This window comes from Vigna umbellata, chromosome 6 (genome assembly GCF_029865625.1).
Source record: "Vigna umbellata cultivar VRB3 chromosome 6, Vumbellata_1.0, whole genome shotgun sequence".
Taxonomy (NCBI): domain Eukaryota; kingdom Viridiplantae; phylum Streptophyta; class Magnoliopsida; order Fabales; family Fabaceae; genus Vigna; species Vigna umbellata.
Genome location: NC_142170.1, coordinates 10,482,662 through 10,503,456, shown reverse-complemented (window position 1 = coordinate 10,503,456; position 20,795 = coordinate 10,482,662). Strand labels below are relative to the sequence as shown.

The following is a 20,795-nucleotide window of genomic DNA, read 5'->3' as shown; positions in this document are numbered from 1 at the left end:
ATATCAAAGAAAAAAGAAACTACCTAAAAACTATATTTAATATTTTTACAATATAAAACACTTATAACACTTTTTTTTAACAGTTTTATAAAGTGTATTGGAAAATTAATAAAAAATAATAGTTGTCAATAATAATAAACTCTTAACATGAAAAGAAAATTCTATTGTATATTTCTATATATAACAATAAGAGTACAGAAAAAACTAAGCTTGTTTTTTATCATCGAAAACATTTACTATCATAATTTATATTTAATTTAATGTTTTCCAATCCCGTTTAAAAAGAAGTCTGATAAAAAAATGTGAACTTCGAATTAGGTAGGTATAGTTGAAAATATCAAAGAAAATGAATATTACTAGACTGACTCTTCCTACACCTCACTGTCTTCATCCTGCACCCCCAATTTTATTTCTTTACCCTTCATTAACAAAAAGTTAAAGTTTAATATCGCACTTCGAAGTGCGTTTTAATTAATTTTTTCCTAACCGCACTTCGAAGTGCCGCACTTCGAAGTGCCTTTCCTATTTTAATTAATTGTTTCTTTCTTAACCGCACTTCGAAGTGCGTTTCCTACCTATTTATTGTTGCACTTTAAATCCAAAATAATATTTAACATTACATATAATAATTATTATTTAATTCAATAAACAATTTAATAATTATTTCAATTTCATAAAAAATTAAAAAACTTAAATAAAATTAAATACATAATAAATAATATATTAAGAAAATAATAATATGTTGAAAAATAACAAATTCAACAAAATTTAACAAACAAATAAAATAATTCAAAATATATTAAAACAAAACATTTTATTTAACAACTAACATAAAAAATTAAATTTATTATACTAACCTAATAAAAATAAAACCTAATAAAATAAATATATACTAACCTAATAAAAAAATTAAAAAACTAAATCCTAAAAATCTAACGCACTTCGAAGTGCGGTTTGTCTCAGCCGCAGATCGAAATGCGGTGGGTTTGTGCTTTTCGCTTTTGGAGGTGCAGGAGGAAGTTGTCGCAGTTCGAAATGCGGTGTGAGGAGAAAATTGCCACAGTTCGAAATACGATTTTTCTGTGAAGGGTATCATTGGAATTAAAATATGTTTTGGAGGTGCAGACCGTGAGGTGCAGGAGAATCACTCATGTTACTACGCATTTAATTAATTACTAATCTATCGGAAAACTCAATAATAAGCACGAATATCATGCCAATAGGAAATGTCCACGTCAGCACAGAGTAGCAGCGAGTAGAAAGATTGTAAACGTACAGTGATCGGCCATGTCGAAGGTAGATAGGCCGGCGTCGGCGTAACGAAGCATGGCCTCGACGGCGTCGTCTCTATCGATTCGGCCCCAACCGCCGCTGGTCTGCCACATCCCATTTAGCACTCTGCATATATCCAGTGAATCGCTCCTGTTACTCACTCTCACTCGCCGATTCTCATTCGTGGCCGTGCTCACATCGGCGCACCGAATGGAGTTTGCGCCGCTCCCTCGCTGCCGCGAGTCTCTGGTGGCGGAGTTTAAGCGCGTGGCAGTGGAGAATAGGCGGTGGTGGTGGTGGCTTAATATAACTGTCATTTCTTGTGGACCGAGTTTGACACAGAAGACGCAGAAGAGGATAACGAGAAGTAGACTCAACTATTCAGAATGAATGGTTTCATTCCTTCACCCGTTTTTCAAATGGGCCCAGATCCGCAAGCCCGTACATATTCTCAGACGAGCCCTTTTCTTACGAAACCTATGTCATCGATTATTTTCCAACTTTATATAAATTAGAATAATTATTTTAATTAATATATATATCTATGATCTATAATTTATATCTATCATTCTATAATTATTAATAAAGAAAATTTATATTTTATAATAGTTTTTTAATATACCAATTTTATTACCACTTTTACGTTTTCAACGTAACCTATTTTATTCATTTCATTATTTATAAAAAATACTTACAATAACTACTAATTATATTCAAATAGATTATAATTATAAGATTATAAAATTTAATAAAAGATACTTATTTAAATAATTAAATTCTTATAACTTCAATTAATAGCTTTTTAATTGTATTTTTTTATTATTAAAAAAAATACTATGTACATGTGTTTCATTAGCTTTTTAGCTATTCTTCTCTAGGGTAGGCAAGCTCTTCGCCATTCTCCATCTCAGCTTTGTCATTGCTAGGTCGTGTGATGTGTCTTATGTTACTAGTGCCACCGACATCACTTCCCTCTCCTTCCTCCCTTTCTTCAAGTGAAAAGACTCTTCCAAGTCTTATCCGTTTTCCCTTTAATTGATTGTTGTGTTCACTGGCTAAAATGAGGATCCTCGATTTATCTGGTCTGTGTGTATATCCTGGTGTGTTGTGTGAACAATATGGTAAGGAAAAAGACGAAGAGTTTGAGGGAGAGCGATGAAGGAATTTATGTTTTTGTCTATGTGTTTGTATAAAGGTGAAGATGATTACGTATGCGTGATCACGATGTGTTGGGTATAAACAAAGTCGCATATTAGATAAAACAAAAAATAGATATGAGTTTATATACACATAAATATTTTCATTGATAAGAGATCTTTTGAAGTAATATCAAAAATAAATTCGTGAGAGTTTAGTTCAAAGCGGGACAATGTAAAGTTGAAATTTGAAGATGGTAATGAATTTGTATCTATTATGCGTGTGTGAGAATGATTATGATGATGCCTTTTGAAAATTTGGAAGAGTATAGAAATGAAATTTGTATCTATTATTTGTGCAAAATTATTTGTTTTATACATTTTAAAAATTACATTAGTTATTTAAATAAAATTCCAAAAGTGTTTATACTGTTAAATAGTAGTTCTTTTTTTAATAATTGTATCTTTATTATTATTTTAACTAATCGGAGCAAGGTTGTCTACAATGAAAACCATCAGTATCATACAAAAGTTGATAAAAACACACAATACAACAAAATGAGAAATGTACACAGTGTTATGTAAGAGTTGAGTTTGGTTAAGGAGAATGAGAATAAGAACATATAGACTCTACTTTGGTGATTGAGAAGTAGAGGCCGGTGATTGAGATTTCTCAAGTCTAATAATCCTTTGCTCCATCTGTGAATTAAACAACAAAGTAATTAAACATAAAATAAGAGTGAAAATGAACAAAAGCTAAACTATCTTTTTCTCGTATCATTAATGTCTTTATGAGAGAAAGGAAAGAAAGATATTATATATACCTGAGCAAAGGAAGCCAACTTATTCTTGGTACTGCCAAAATCCTTTTTTAATAACATCAAACTTCGAGAAAAACTGAACATCAGAATTCATACACAAAAATTAATTAGTATCAAATCTAACAGTGAAATGTATCAAAATTACAGACTTTCGAAATCTAACAATGATAAAAATTAGAAAAAGAATAACACATTATAATACATGTTGTGTAACTTGTTTTCCAACTTACTATCCTATCCTACCAGAAACAATTCATATTCCTGGCTTTTTTTCTATATGCACCTGCAACATTGATTTCTCCTACATTTATCTATGCATCTAAGGGTTAACTATTGCATGTTCCAGTAATATTTTGCTTATAGCATTATCTTTCTAAATTTCTTATGCCACCTTCCATTGTATCACTGATTTTCCTACTCTATTTATTTTTGCATGAGAGGACCAACTCATGCATATTCCTGTAGCATTTCACTTTCAACACCATCTTTATATCTCATTCCATGTGCAATTAAAATGTGTTTTAAAGTGGCTCTTATATTCATGCCTTATTTCAACACTTTCTCAGTTACAAGAAGAATGAACTTCTCGAATATGAGATTAGGTATTTGTAGGTAATCACTTGATAAATCCTGAATGATTTCGACATCATCTTAATATCTTAATATGTGTTTATTATTATCTCAACATCTCAAAATCCACTTTTTCATAAGATTTATATTACAATATTATAATTTGATTTTATCCTTAATTAATATAATATTCAAAAAGACAATATAAGACATTAATTTTATTATTTCATATATAGCCTAAGTTACTTACTTGTTCATTACCTCTAAACATTGGTATCTCGCTTTCCAAATCTTATATACACAAGGTGGTGCAATATTTGCATAAAAGATGTTGCATTATTAATATTCTATCAAAAAATAAGTGATATAAGATTGAACATGTATTCGTATCCTAAGTCTTATTCAATAATTTCCAATAAAAATATTTTAATAGATAGAAAGAGTATACTGTATAAATGATTGAAATACAAAATAAAGAACGAGAAAGAAAAAAAGATTACTTTTGGTGGTTGTTCTCATCACAAGCTTTGATGACATTATAACATGCAACCTTCACAAGCTCTGCACCAATTCTGCGACATCAGTTACAAATATAAATACAACTTCAAATAATATTCAGAATAATCATATTCTGACATGCATGATAAGAAAAACTACAATACACATGTTAATGAAGATGATATATTTATTAAATTATCTAAGGTCCAAAATTGAGTAATTAAATGACTTTTTTAAACTATAAGATTTATATGAACATTATATATATATATATATATATATATATATATATATATATATATATATATATATATATATATATATATATATATATATATATATATATAAACATAGGAATTAACATCAAATGTTTGTTTATGCTATCAAAATCAAAGGAAAAATTATGGATGATTAGATATAGTTATGAATAAATAAATGTAGTAATAAAATTTGTATGAGCTTATAATAAATAAATTCAAAACTACAACATTTTTGTTCAACTTTTCAAATTAAATATGTTCTCTCTCCAATAAAAACTAAGATTGTAAATGATTTATATATCTAAATAATGCATTGTAGATTGTTATTTATCTATTTTGACTAACTAAATTGGAAAACTTTCAAACTTACGTACTTATATGAAGACTTGTGTTTACACATAAAATTAATATTGAATGTCTTCTATGTTATTCATTAAAATTTATAGCATATGGAACCAACTTTATGTAGAACTTGTTTTCTTCCTTGCATAATTAAACAATGTTATGTAAAAACTTGACATTTTAGAAATGGTCTTTAATACTCATAATATCTATCCTAATATGCAAAATAAAGATATAACAATATATTTGTCAACAGTGAAAAAGGAACACCATATATACTACATTGGTTACTATGAAATTGTAATAAAAAATAATTGAATTGACACTTTTATAAATAACACTTGCATATTACATTATTTATTCTAATAAAAGTAGATGTAGGCCACTTATAAAATCACGTACTACATCACTTATAAAAAGAATTGATGTATTACATGAACATTATTCGGGTAAAAATAGATGTGACTTTACACTTTGTTATTTTTATCTTTAATCATCTTTCTATGTTTTCTGCTTGTTCTAACAGTGTTACTCTTATGAAATCTTTCATTACAGCACATCACCTCCACACGAAACCATATTTGCATACAAAATCCATCGTGTGAAGTATCTCTCCACACATAGTAATAACCTTGTTCTTCTTTCTTCACGATGTTGCCTCCTTCAATTGCATGAAGCCAACAATCCATGCAAAAGTTGTCAATAAATTCATACTTTCCTTTTATCAATGGTTAAAGTTTTATTGACTTAGTATCTTATTTGGATTCAAGTCTTTCATGTAGAATATGTTCTCTTTTTTGTTTAAAATTAAACAATTCTATATAAAAGTTTAACCATTTTGGAAAAGTGTATTTTTAATACTCACAATAGTCATTTTAATATGTATGGTAAAATAATATTGTATATGTTACTTTGGTTACTGTCATAAAAACAATGTAGTGACATTTGTATAAATAAGTCCTCACATATTACATTGATTTTATTAAGAATCAATGTAGTATTTCACTTAATACATTAGTTCCTATTATAACCATAAGTTATAATAAGATTTAATGTAATATGTGGGCAATATCAAGGTGTAAATGATTGACTTTTCATATTTTGCTATTTTTTGTTTTTGAGCATCATTTTCATCTTTGTTTGCTTTCATGATGCTACTCATGTAAGAAATCTCTTATTGCAACACATCACTTTTATGCAAAGTCATCTTTGCATAAAAAAATCCACCATGTGAAGTCACCTCACCATGTGTAACAACAACAATTGTTCTCTCTTCTTGTTTTTTATGTTTCCTCCTTTAATCATGTGTAACCAACATTCTACACAAAAGTCACCACCACCTAGTGCTTCTCTTTTTTCATAATGTACTTATTTCTACCACACTCAATAGTCACACATCGTTTAGGAGACTAAACCTATAATATTTTAAACACTCATTCTTCCTTTCATCTTCCAAAACACCTTTTAAGAGCAAAACAATAACGAAACTCCATAGAGTCAAAATGGACAATACCTTAAATGAGGATTGATTGATCCTAATAATCTCACTTAATAAACTTAGGATCAGACCATTGACATCCATCGTGGAGGCTAGTGGTGAAGTTTTCTCTATATGTATTATTTGAATTTAAATATGTAAAAGTATCATTTTGTTTCTATTTTTTTGTCAAAAAAAAATTGACATATAACATCAATTCATCATTATGTAACTCATGTTATATGTGAAACTTTTTCCATAAGTTAAAGTTATAATATATATATATATATATATATATATATATATATATATATATATAAATAAAAGCTGTATAACCAATATAAAATAATTATATAAAAAGCTTATTCATTCATCATGTATTTGGTGAAAATTTAATATTGATATAATAAAATAATGAATTATATATTTTAAAGTTTCACTTAGTAATAACCAAAATTTAATATTAAATAAATAAATAAATAAATCTTTCACACTCTACAATTTTTATAAAAACTTGCATGCTTTTAAATGAAAATTAAGATACAATGTTTTTTATGTTGTCTATAACAAAGGAGAAATATGGTGACTAAATATAATTACAAATAAGTGAATAAAACAATAAAAAGGGTGTGACTTATAATGAATAAATTAAAAATTACAATACTTTAAATCAAATTATCATATGTTACTCAAGGAAGATAGGTTTAATGTTCAACCAAATTAACTATATTAACCACAAACTGGTATAATGTTTTTCTTTCCATAATTTTACTTGATATTCTAAAATTTCTTTTCAACTATTACAACATTCTTAAGTATTGCTTAACAACATTAGTTTTTTCCTATACCAAAGTAAAAAATAACAACAAATGTATCAAAATGCATAGAGTTAACTAACCACTCATTTTTAAAACACATTGTAATAAGTAAATATTGCAAGCTACCTTGTGCTTTTATCCTCTATTTCACGAGCAAGAGGGGTCAACTTATGCAAGTCAATTTTTTGATTTTCTCTGCAAATGTTAAAAAAAAAGATCAAAATGAAAATTCACAAATATTTAATATGAACATAAAGTAAATAATAAAATGACCAATAACATTACTCATGACGTAAAATTTCAGCCAAGATCCTTTCAACATCTGCAACATATGTTTCTATCAACTGCACAACATGATTTGGTTCACCAATGCGCTTCAAAGCCATGATCTCGTTAAATTGATCATTCACTACCCCCTTCATACATAAGAAATATGAATAAACATAAATTATTTTAAAAATGGTATAATTTGATTGAAAATAATAAATAAAAAATGAAAAAAAAATGTTAGAAAAATAGAACAATGATTCATAAATATTGTTTTTTCTTTCTTTTTCCTCCATACTAAATGTAAGGTTTACGAAAAAGATTCACTAGAGAGATAAGATCAATAAAACTTGAATCTAAATACATAAGAGATTGACATCATTCTCTACCTAAAATATTTAAACAATGAGTTAATGCATCTTACTTTTATATCTACTTTTCTCATTTCTGTCTAATGTGAGACTTAGATTCGTATTTCTAACACTAAACACCCAAAATTCATTACCTGTCTTCAATTTTTTTTTTCTCTAATGCACCAAGCACATTCTAAAATAATAGTTTATTATATAAATTTAGATTTGTATAAAAAAACCTCAATTACTAAATCTTATGTATCCAATAACCAAAACTTATGTGTGCAGAACTTCTAATATACCCAAACATGCTCGTTTCATGTAAAGAAACATTGTTGAATATCATGAATTTTTCTACTAGATATTATTTTTTGTCAATGGAAGAAAAGAATTGAAATTGAAATGACTTAAACATGAATTGTAAATTACTGAATTTGTAATGAGCTGTTCAAGTTATCTTAACACAAGAAAATCATAAACAGAAAGCAAAATTTTCATGAGATTGAAAATTCTAAACACATCACGAAGAAATAGTTAAATGCATGTGGAAACTAAATTAACTTTGGAACAGAACTTTCTTACCTCTTCAAGCAAGGATTTGGTGTATCCTTGCAAAAGTCCTCTGAGAATTGATAGAGACATTTTTTTTTCTTTCTTTTAGAAGAAGTGAAGCTATCTCGTTTGGAGAAACAAACAGTAAGAAAAGTTTATACTTCAATGAAAGAGACTAATTGCATAACTCAAACGAATAACGTTGCAAAATAAATGAACTAAATACAGGTAGAAATTAATTAACTGTCAGTTACCTTAAACTCAGCATGAAAATATGTAAAAAATGGTGCAGGTTGTCAGGGACCGTTTTTTTCCCCTTGTCTTCTTCAAAATGCATTTATTCAAGGAGATGTTAATTTATTTATGAAAAGAATGAATGAATAAGCATAATATAAGCTTTAAAAATAATTGTGGGATAAAATGGAGGATTTTTTTTTCAAAAAAAGAAAAATATTAAATACTAATCAACAAGATTTTAAAATTGCCAAAGGTAACATCTATAATCATTAAAGTAATTTTGGTTAATGTTCATTAATTTTTTTAAAAAAATATTAAATTATAACATAAAGATGTATTTAATTAATTTAAGAATATAATCTAAAGTCTTTAAAAGACATACCTAATATATGTTTAATATAGTAAATGTATTAAATTAATGAAATGGTAACTAAAACTTGTATGGTAAGTATAATTACACTTTAATTAGAAAAAATTGATTAATTGTGTTTTCTTTTCAAACTATTAATTAAAATTCTATTTCTTTCCTATTTCAAAATATGTACCAATTTCATCTTTATATTTTATAAAAGAATGTAAAATATTATCAAGAGCAAAATATAGTTAATGATATTAGAGTTTTCCTCTTTTATCTACTTGCAATTCTCTTTCTTCCTTACAATTCCTTTTTAGCTTATTTATGAAAGGTATAGATTTTTTTTTTCACTTGCCATAATCTCTGGTTTATTTTAAAGTTAGAGATAATATTCCATAGTAAAGAAGTTAAATAAAATTAAGTATGTTTTTGATCCATATACTATTATGTAAAATTGAAAATGGTCTTCCAAGAAACTTTAAACAAGCGTAGACCATAAATTTTGATTCAAATCTTCACTTTCTTCATCATCACATTGTTCACACAAAACTGTGATATACACATACTAGAAAAATTGGGGGTTCTTCATTTCAATCACTGCCAACACACATTTTTAACAACACAACAATCAAGGAAAGAAAAAACAGGTAGGCAAAAGGATAGTGTATGTCTAATTATACAAGGGATTGACATCACTTTTTACCACGATCTTAAAGAGATGAGTTAACGAGTCTTTCGTCTTTATAAAGTGTTTTATTTTCTCATTTCTATCTAATATGGGATTTAGACTTAAACTTGGATTCAAAATATAAGAAAAGGAAGGAGAGAGAAATCTCGTCTGTTAAACCAATCAACATCCTGTTCCTGAATGCATCACACGACATAGCAACAACAAAGTTGGCGGTGGAGAAGGATAAACCACTAAGACTTTAATGGGAGATGGAAAACGACAAAGAAGTTGTCTTGCCCTAGAGAAGAAGATGGAGCGGAAAAGCCCAAATGCGATGACATTGGTGATGACAATTGTGGTGCCTGTGACGGTCTGGACGATGGAGGCTTATGTCAGATATGGAGGAGCTCTTGTGCATTGAGAAAAGGATGAAGAAAGAGAGGTTACATCAACGGTGACGGTCGCCAATGGTGGTCTATGTTCATGGCAGTTTGTTTGTCCAACTGTGGAAGGTATGACCATAAATGGGAAATGTGGTGTTAGTATTGGACACTAGAGAGGAGACAAGGAGAAAATTGTTGTTTCTTAATGTTTTCTTTTGAAAAGGAGTTAAGAAGTGAGTTGAATCCAATTTTTCCATGCTCCCAATTTTAATTTTCACGCTCCCACGAATTCATTGTGCTGGATTTTATAAAAAAAATAATTTTAGTTAAAAAATTAAACACATGACAGCTTCGTCTCATTATATTGTTTACCACATGAACAAAATTTTATCATCATTCAAATTAAGATCTAAAATAATTGTTTTTTAAAAATACAAATAAAAATAATTTAAAATTTGGCTCAAAACCATTTCTAACTTCTCGAAGTAACAAAGGAGTTGTAGTTTTTCTTACGGACCAAAGACAAGCCCATGGGTTAAGGGTCCGATCGTGAGTAACTGCCATCTCTTTGGAACGAACGAACCCAAGAAAAAACCGCCATCTAGGCCCTGCAACTGTTAATCCTTGGACCAATTTCTCAGTCTTGCGCTTCGATGGAGAATCCAAAGAAGAAGAAGAAAACCAGTCAAAATCCTGAGGCAAAGTTCCAATTTGAGCTCAACTCATGTTCCAAGGCTAAGGACCTGCGAGGCTCCATATCCCTCTATGACGACGCCGTTTTGAACAATACGCGCCTCAACCAACACCACTTCAATGCCCTCCTCTACCTCTGCTCCAACTCCGTCGTCGACCACTCGCTCAAAACCACCGCACTCGATTACGGTTTCCGCGCCTTCCGCCACATGTCCTCTCTCGGCGTCGTTCCCAATGAGGCCTCCGTCACTGCCGTTGCGCGCCTCGCTGCGGCCAAGGGTGACGCCGATTATGCCTTCGAGTTGGTGAAGGGCATGGGCAAGTACAACAACGCTACCCCGAGGCTGCGAACCTACGATCCTGCGTTGTTCTGTTTCTGTGAAATGCTAGACGCGGATAAGGCCTACGAGGTGGAGGAGCACATGAATGGCGTTGGGGTGAGTTTGGAGGAGGCGGAACTCGCCGCGCTTTTGAAGGTGAGTGGGCGGAGTGGTAGAGCGGACAAGGTGTATGAGTATTTGCATAAGCTTAGAAGCTGTGTGAGGTGTGTTAGTGAGTCCACTGCGGTGGTTGTTGAGGAGTGGTTTTGTGGTGCCAAGGCCTCTGAGGTTGGTGAGGTGGAATTTGATGTGGGGCAGGTCAAAGAGGGGGTTTTGCGGAATGGGGGAGGGTGGCATGGTCAGGGATGGATTGGTAAAGGGATTGGGCCGTCAACAGAACGAGTGTTGGTGCCGATGGACATTGTTGTTGTTGTGGGGAGCAATTGGTTTGTGTTGATATTGATGATTCGGAGACGGAGAAGTTTGCAGGGTCTGTTGCTGGCTTGGCCTTGGAACGAGAGGTCAAGGCCAATTTTAGTGAATTTCAGGTGTTGTTGATATCTCCATTCATTGCAATGCAACACAATTTTAAATGACATGAATGATGATATATTATTGTTAGAGTTTAGTTTCTGTGCTAGGTAGGTATCAATCAGGACTAATTGTGTTGTAAAAGAACTTTACAATCAGAGTGGGAATAAATGGCCGCTCGTTGTGCTGCACAATAAGCACCTAAGAGGGCTAATGGAAAATCCTTCCAGCAGGAAACTGGTGGAGGAGTGGATGAATACTGTATACAACTCCTAATGGGTCCAATGATGATTGGTAAATTTCCAAATAAATGTCCTAAACATTGCATTTGCTTTTCACTGTTAATCTTTGGACAACCATATCGTTTCTTGTTCTGTTTGACTCTTTATTTAAAACTTGAATTTATCATGTTATCTATGCAATATGTATAATCTTGTGTGGGACTTAATTCACATTCGATGTCCCGTATATGATATGTTTCTGCATTAGACAGCTGAAGCTCTTGGTGAAACCAAAGTGGACATAGACTTGAATAACTGAGAAGGTCTAAATGAAAGCTAAACTTTTTAAGTACTAAAATGTAAACGATTGTAACTTTTGGAGGTTCAAATATTTAATAGTTAATTTAGTCAAAATTCTTTGTTGTGTTTTTCATGAATATGTCATAACATTTTTATTTTCTGTTTGGCACTGATTCATATGTATTTTTAAAATTTAGTTTCAATCTGTTAAGTTTAATAACCCATTTACTTTTATATTAATCTTTTGGGTTGCAGGTATTGGCTCTTTGCCGCAGTAAAACTTAGGTGTTTGCTTGTGACAAATGATGAAATGCGAGATCACATATTTGAACTCATAGGAAGTAACTTTTTTAACCAGTGGAAAGAAAGACATCAGGTAAGTTATTCATTTTTCTAGCTTTACTTACTTTAGCAATATACGAGTGAGTTGTTGCCTATTCACAATTTAAAATGGGTCTTCTATGGGATCTTTTTCCCTATAAATTTAATTTAAAATTTTATTATATCTGTGTCATGTTTGGGCACTTTTCTGAAATTGATTACTCCTAAGGTTAGTTCAGAAGATTTTTCATTTGGATATTATGTTTTGTGTTAATTAAATTTTATTGTACCTGTTTTATGTGGGATTGGGATTTTTCCGGGAGGGGTGTGTAGTTTTTGTGAAAAAAGGTGATGCATAATTTTTAATTGTTTGTTATTCCCTTTAGGACATTTTCCTATGTTTGACATAAGAGTAGTTGATTCCATTTCGAGTTGTTAAGGTTCTTCTGCGTATAGTTCAACATGTGATATGTAGGTTATTCAAGATTTATATGGCTTACCCTTCTTTTTCTTTACTAGTTATCTTGTTTTCTTTACAGGTTCACTACACTTTTATTAAAGGAAACCTAAAGCTTCAGATGCCTCCATCATATTCATTGGTTATCCAGGTAATGCTTGGAGTGGCCACTCTACTACTATTCCTTCTGGGATGCACTTGCATTTTGTTCTGTGTGACAACTTAGTAGTTTTGATCTTTTGGTATTCGAGGGGAGATGGTAGGAAGTTAGGACTTAGGGACCCAAGATTGAGGACTGAGGGTAAAGGGATTCTATTGTGTTCTGTCAGTGTAAGCTTCAAAACATAAACGAATCACAGACGAAGGAAAAGACATAAGTGTAAAAGGGGCTGCTTTACTTTTCTGGAGCATAGCTCCTGCAGAGAATACACCTATACTGCAATGCCCTCTGCTTTAGATGAAGAAGAGAATAATCAAAACCCACCTCTCTCATTTAGCAAACTTCCCCTAAATAATTAATTTAATTCCTCTATACCTTCTGAACGGGACTCAATAACTAGTTCCCAGTGCCACCTCAATCATTTTCATTGGTGTTTGTGTATATCTTCCTACTATTTGGCCTGAGACAATTGGTATTCTCATCTCTTGTATTCTGGTTATTAACAAGAGATTTGTATTGTCATTTAATAAAGTGATGATTCAGTATATTCTTTTTAAACTTTTTTTTTACCTCTAATGTTCATGAAGTTGTGCAAGCAACTTTGATCTCTGTCCTTCAGGGATCAGAGTGAGATCCTTTTTGTGATGACAATTGTATGTCTCCTACAATTGGTGTGGATGCAGATAAGTTATTCTTAATTAGTTTGATCTCCAAAATATCGGCATTTGTGCAAATAGTAATGCTTAATATATATGTTGTTTGCATTTTTGTTTGTTCATTTCTTAAGCATGGTATGTTTTCATTGTATTTATTGTTGATAAGCAGAGGGGTAACACTGGAATATACTTGCAAATGTTTGGTGAAATGGTGCTTGCTCTGACATCTGAGCAAGATACTCACGATTTATTTACTAGGGTATGGCTTAACTACATATGCTTCGGATACCCTTTCCATCTACCAAGGAATATAAAGATGCCTGAGCAGGAGCAGTAAAAAACCTACGGCGCAAAGATACCTTGGATGCTCTTTCTATCTACCCAATTGGCCAATGTGTGTGGGATGTGACACCCTTCCAAACCCATAGGAATTTCAAGATGCCTGAGCACGATTTTTCTACCCCTTTTTTATTATCAATTTCTTGTTTTTACCTCTTAATTAGTTTCATATTACAAAAATAGCATAGAAACCGGTGAAGTTGTATGTTTGGAAATTGAAGTTGGATATCTGATGATTGTTATTAGTGAAACATTGTATAAGAGCATTGAGATTATTCACGTGGCATCTAAGCTGAGCTTGCAAACATAAAAATCCTAAATACTTCAGCATCCAAAATGTTTGTATACCATGCCTCGTCAAATTCAGAACTTTGTTTCTTGACTACTGTTTCTAAATGCTGTTCTTGAAATGTTTCAGGAATGGGAAAAAGGTTATTGGCATGTACCGCTAGCACCGGGCACTAGCAGTGAGTCTTCTATATGTTGGCTCTGCATTACCCGGCCAAGTGGTCATGATGCTGTCCATACTGTTTCCAATGGTGTAAGTAGCTGCTTGGATTCCCAAGTCGATGAAAACAATGCCACTTCCATCAGTGGTAAAAGAAAAGAGAGGTCTCCTCCTTCATGATAAATCTTTCCGTGGGCTTGCCCTTAGTTTGACTTGTCCTTTAACTGCTTTGGGTATAATGGTGGCAATATAAACGGCAGCAAACTGTGTCGTGGTTATTGAGCTTCTGCAAATGATTTGAAGCTAATTGAAAAGGTATATTTTCAACCCTACACCAGTGGAATCTCAAAATCCATCAGTTACTGTTTAATCTCATTGTTGTAAGTATCTAAAGTGGTGCGGGGTTTCAGTCATGGTTCCTAAGAGTTGGTTAGTTAGTGCATACTGAATGAATGAAACATCATCAACTAGTCCAAATATGAAGTTGGTTTCTTTGTTCAAGAACTAAACGTTCAACAATTATACTTTAATTTTTTAATACTAAATGATGATTACTAACTTAACTAGCATCAATTAATTTTCTTTTACTATTATATGACATTTTGCCATAGTAATTGTTAAGAAAATTACTTCAATTGGTAGCAAAATTGTGGATAAGGACTATTTCAGAACCTACGGAATGTCGTACATGTTTTATGGGAACATTGGTACGATCATTCAAATTAGAAGATTTTTTCCCCATGTCCTACAAAATATAATATGAATACACACTCAAATTGTTGAATACTATTGGTAGTTACGTTTTCAAAATTGAAAAAGATAAAAATGAAAATTTTAAATTAATATTGAAAACGTAAATATAATTAAATAACATAATATGGTGTTGTTTTTCTAAGTTAGTGAATGAGGCATGTCTTTAATTTAAATTTGTCCACCTTAAAATGTTGACTGGTAATATTTGCATTTTCAATATAAATTTTGAAATTTTAGTAACGGAAACATGACTATTATATTATTTAAAAACTTAAACGCATCTATATAACATTGATTGCATTATTTAATTTAATTTGTAACCTAAATTTTCAATTTTAATATTGAATATATTATTAACTTTTTCATGCATGTATTATTTTATATCTTTTTTAAACAACATAATAAGTTTATTTAATCAAAAATTAATTTGTAAAATATTAGCTTTTGCAATTAATTTGAAGATTTTCCTTCAATTTTCTATTTTTTCAGAACGGAAAACGCACTAAAAATTTGGCTTTAATTCTTACCAATTTTCTGGTAACGGAAAGTAAGATTCTGCTCCTCAAAATCCAATTATAACGGAAAGTAAAATGTGCTATGCTGGTAAATAAAACCTACAATGTGCTATGTGGGAAATTTTCTGGGGTATCTGGGAAGACAATTCCAAACTTGAAAGCCATTTCATACTGATTATTCAGTTCAGTCTTCATTTAATAGTTTTATTTACGGTAAGAGTTTGAATTACAAGTTTATTCATGGAAATTCTTATAAGAAATTAAAGGATTTGCTAGAAATTGCTATAATTTTTTCTATATTGAAACTTTAGTGGCTTAATCAGTACCTGGTTATTATTATTAATTTACTACAGAAAAGGGAAACACAGAAACAAGCATACACTCACAAACACTTATAAACTCGGGAGCACTAATTTGAATGCAACAAATTGAAGCTTCATATGATAAACCCTAAAATGGGCACTGCAAGCACGTATTCATCACTTGAAAGCATACTTTATGATTCCAGGAAAATGGATATTCATGAAATAGTCTTCCCAATCAATCATTTTGGGGTCAAAGTAAAACAATTCAGTCTCTACTCCACCTTCTCTTCCCATTGACCACAACTTTTCTCTGTTCAAATCATCAAATCTGTGTACAAAAACATGCATTCTCGTCAGTTAATCAATATCACTATCAAAACAAGTTTTTCTTTTTGGCCTCTAATAATTAACTTACATCCCATTGAAGAACAAGTAAGGCTTGTAAAGCTCAACCAATCGCATGATTGTGCGGATCTTCCTATTGAAGTCCACACAAATTTCCTGAAAATAATGGCACGAAGCTGCATTCACCACCTCCAGTCCCTATCAAATGCACACAATATTTACAACATTTCTGTCACATGATGTTTTTACTTTGGATGAATTATAGAAATTAAGGATTTGAAGTAATTAACCTTTAAGGGAAGCTGATAACGAATATACATATATCTGTAGAATCTATCCATGTTGCTCAATATGGTAACTTTGCCAACCTTGACGGGCTTTCCTTCCTTGTTTATCCAAGGTTTTTCCGTGAAATATCTTACGGCGTAGTCTCGAAGATTAAGGTACCTAACTGGATTTGCAACAGAGGAACCCACATGGTATATGATGTCACTAGGTTGATTTGCACGACCCACCATGCTCACTAGGATTGCATTCACCACCATGTCTGCTGGTATCTGTTTCATGGTATATTCGAACCAAACAATGGTTTCAAGCTCATCAACATTAGTCATCAACCATTTTTAGAAGAACTACTGATTTCAAGAGTCAACAATAATAATAAGATACTGAGTTCAACTCACACGTCATTAAAATATGTTCAGTTCAAATCCAAAAATTTAAAACAATGAGTTAATAACGTGAGACTTAGACTTAGCAAGACTTTCGATATAGAAACTATTGTATTCGTGGATCTATCATGGAGGTTCACTGGGACATCAATACAAATAAGATCTAAATCTAACCATATAATCATTATCGAAAATTTCAAGATAATGATTTAATAGATCTTTAATCTTACGTGATGTTCTAGTTTTTCATTTTTAATGAACTTAGGACTTCACGTTTGAAATTCTAATAAAGTTTACCTTTGAATAATTTTAGTGAGACTGAATTTCTGAACTAAAGATTCACAAAATCCAATAAAAGAAGAAAGAGTTTCGTTACTGACTTACCACGTCAAAAACAGCCTTAAGATCCGCAAGGAAGCAAGTTAACTTTCCTTTACCATAAGCAACAATCAAGCTGTCTATGGTTCTGCAAAAAACTCCCCACCAGATAAGAAAATTTTTGTTTCTATGTGTTTCCATTTCTTAGTACCACTTTCTTTGAAAGCAAAATCAAAAGGAGAACATATAATTGAACCATATATATATATATATATATATATATATATATATATATATATATAGTATGTGATTTGATGATGTACCTTAAACCTTCGATCCAACCAGGGAAAGGTTCTCTGTAAGTACTGGTGATGATTGTGGGACGTACAATTACTACGTTCATGTTTCCCTTTGTAGTTCCTACAATCATTTCTCCCATTGCCTTTGTAAACACATACGTGTTTGGCCATCCATACATCGTTGCTCTAATCATGGTGATTTGTTAGACAGGAAAATTTTACAAGATATCAAATATACTTTGGAATAACATGAAATTATAGATAAACTTCTGTTGGTTATTTAATAAAGATGAAGGAGGTTGTAGAATTGGAACAAACCTTTTACTTCCCAAGTTCTTCATGGCCAATTCAATATCATGTTCTGTGGCTCCCTCCTCTTTCAGCTCATTCAGTTTCTCCTCTACCTTCTTCTTTTCCATTTCAATGTCTAGTCCTCTCTCTCCATTTAGTGACACACCAAAGTGATGTGGATCCTCTAGTATCAGTCCTCCTCTTTCTCCACATACATAAGCTGCAACATCACAACAAACAAATTCTCCTACTATAGTTCTCGACATATTGGACATAATGGTTTTTAAGAATGATTTTCTGTATATTTCATAACTATTAATTATTTTCTTCAAGAGTGTAAGATATAGTACAAACTGCAAGATTGAATGCAAGATCAAGTTTTCATCGTCTTGGGCAGCATATATATATATACTAACCTGTTGATACGTGGACAAACACCTTCAGCTTTACACATTTCTTGGCAAAGCTCATCACATGTTTAACTCCTAATGTATTTATACCCAGTGCAACATCGTATCTGAAAATTTAAAAGACATAAGAATAGATTATAAAGTTTTATCAACAAGTTTAACCATGATTTACATTAAAATTAGAGTTTAAGTTGTAAAAAAAAACACATACACTATTAATCTATGTGACAGATATAGCCACAGTTAAAAAATTTATAGGACAATGATAAGTTAACACAATTTTTTTTGACAATATTTAAACATATAACACATTTAGTATTTTTTTTCATTGAGTTTAGAGTATCTCGTTATAATAACAAATAAATAATAATAGACAAAATGTTGTTATAATACATGTATTATGTATTAGTGTTTACTACAAAAGCTCAAGATATAGTGTTTATTCCAAAAACCTGTATCACCTTGAACATTACCTTTCATCGAAGTTAGTTGTTGCAGCTAGATTAACTATAACATCTGTTTGGTTACAAATTTCTTCCCTCAGAATGGAGTTCTTCAAATTCAAGTCCTCATGAGAAATGTCTCCAGGTACCACAGTGAGCTTTTCTGAGACAAAGGAACTGAATCTTGTTCCCAGTTTTTCCTTCAGCAATCTAAACAAGTCCTTCCCTATGATCTACGTACAAATCAAAAAACAGTAGGATGTGTGGCACTTGAGAGTTGAAAGACATTCAAATACATTGAATATATAGATTATGCTATAAGTTAAAGAAAGTTATATGATCATTCATTCACCTCGTTATCTAAGCGTTGAGTAGCGGATTCAGTATCTTTAACTCTCAAAAGCAGATAAAGTTTCTTCACATTTGGTTGAACCCTCAATATTTTTTCTACAAAAACTGCAAAATCATACAAGAAAACACAGATATATATATATATATATATATATAGCTTAGTATCAGTACGTAGCAGAAGCACAACATAAGCAAGCTTAGAAGGAGAAATATAAAGAAAGAGAGAGGGAGAGAGAGACTTTTTGCAAGAAAACCAGTGGCACCAGTGACTAAGATGGTCTTATCCTGAAGGAAGTGAATTATGCTTCCCAATTCCATTGGAGATAAATTATGAGATAGATTGATATAGAGAGAGAGAGAGAGAGATTTGAAGCCTTGATCAAACAGTAAGACACAACACAAACACAATGCTGTTTTTGTTGTCTAAATGTAATGCCCCAAACATGCATCTATCTATATATATATATATATATATATATATATATATATATATATATATATATATATAGTATTAAACAATACACAAAAGGAAAGACCATGTTACACATGTATTGCAATAACTTGTACTGTGTCACAGTAAGCAGTAATTGTTGGTAACACTGAAATGTGAATATGAAGCTTTTCAACCTAACTCACGGTTTTCAACATATGTAAACAGTACTTTGAGCCAAAACGTTACCATATATATCTGCAAATGCATATATTAACTCTATTGAATTGTATAAATGCGTACTTTCTGCAACACTGTTCTTGACTTCTGGATCGGTCCTGAATTCTGAAGCTCAACGGTTGGGAATTTCAAGGGGCGTGTGGGAATATACAAAAGATAACAATGACAGTGATGGATGTAAACAATGAACTTTGCTCTCATATTTAGAAATGAATATCAAAACAAATTTATATATATATCTTCTCTTTCTTTTGTTCAACTTTAAATCTGCCTAAATATTTTAAAAGGGATTTGTAAAGTGATGATATTTTCTCTTTCTTTTACTTAACTATAAATCTAATTCAATATTTTATGTAAAATGATGTTAACATTGTAAATCTATCTTATTTTTAGGTGATAATTAATCTTCAACCCATAATATATTATGTTGAGTCTAAGATTAGATATTAATAAATAACAGTAATACGATAAGTCTAATAAACAACATATATTATTATGATACACTTTAAATAATTCTGATATCATTTTTAAAAAAATAGATATTTAAGTTTAATTTAACCTTACAAGTTTATATAATTAAAAGTTTATATGACGAGATTTGTTCATTTAAATTTGTTATCTATTGTGTATTGTGTATAATAGACTATAAATCTTCCATAATCTTAAAGTGAAGAATATCATAATATCTTAAAATGATGTTAAATTTATCCTTTGAATAATATTTTTTAATTTAACTTGTAATCTCAATGCAAACTAAACTTGGTAAATAGCTTACCTGCTGTCCAATTTCACTAACATCATCACACTTTAATAAAAAGTGTGGTCCTTAATTTAACAATTTGTTTTAAACAAGGTATATATCAGACTTTTAGGTACATGCACATTAAGAAAATATTAGTAATATGTTGCGTATGATTTTCACTATAATTTGATTCAGGAAAAAACATAGGCATCACATGACGACGAC

The 20,795-nt window shown here is 30.9% G+C and overlaps 3 protein-coding genes across 3 annotated transcripts; 1 reads left to right on the top strand and 2 right to left on the bottom strand.

Moving 5' to 3' along the window:
• Positions 1–3,038: 3,038 nt before the first annotated feature.
• Positions 3,039–8,456, bottom strand: LOC148196779 (histidine-containing phosphotransfer protein 1-like). Its single transcript, XM_088093511.1, has 6 exons — positions 8,397–8,456; positions 7,480–7,610; positions 7,321–7,389; positions 4,300–4,371; positions 3,233–3,305; positions 3,039–3,107 (listed from the first exon to the last, which is right to left on the bottom strand). The coding sequence occupies exons 1-6, from the start codon at positions 8,454–8,456 to the stop codon at positions 3,039–3,041; spliced, it is 474 nt and encodes a 157-aa protein (XP_087949637.1).
• Positions 8,457–10,510: 2,054 nt separating this feature from the next.
• Positions 10,511–15,020, top strand: LOC148196778 (proteinaceous RNase P 2-like). Its single transcript, XM_088093748.1, has 4 exons — positions 10,511–11,572; positions 12,332–12,452; positions 12,937–13,005; positions 14,428–15,020. The coding sequence occupies exons 1-4, from the start codon at positions 10,665–10,667 to the stop codon at positions 14,635–14,637; spliced, it is 1,308 nt and encodes a 435-aa protein (XP_087949874.1). The 5' UTR covers positions 10,511–10,664; the 3' UTR covers positions 14,638–15,020.
• Positions 15,021–16,020: 1,000 nt separating this feature from the next.
• Positions 16,021–19,570, bottom strand: LOC124834886 (fatty acyl-CoA reductase 3-like). The gene is made up of 10 exons (XM_088093098.1): positions 19,398–19,570; positions 19,160–19,263; positions 18,838–19,040; positions 18,371–18,471; positions 17,982–18,174; positions 17,688–17,849; positions 17,431–17,512; positions 16,666–16,932; positions 16,446–16,573; positions 16,021–16,358 (listed from the first exon to the last, which is right to left on the bottom strand). The coding sequence occupies exons 1-10, from the start codon at positions 19,474–19,476 to the stop codon at positions 16,205–16,207; spliced, it is 1,473 nt and encodes a 490-aa protein (XP_087949224.1). The 5' UTR covers positions 19,477–19,570; the 3' UTR covers positions 16,021–16,204.
• Between the last annotated feature and the right edge of the window lie 1,225 nt (positions 19,571–20,795).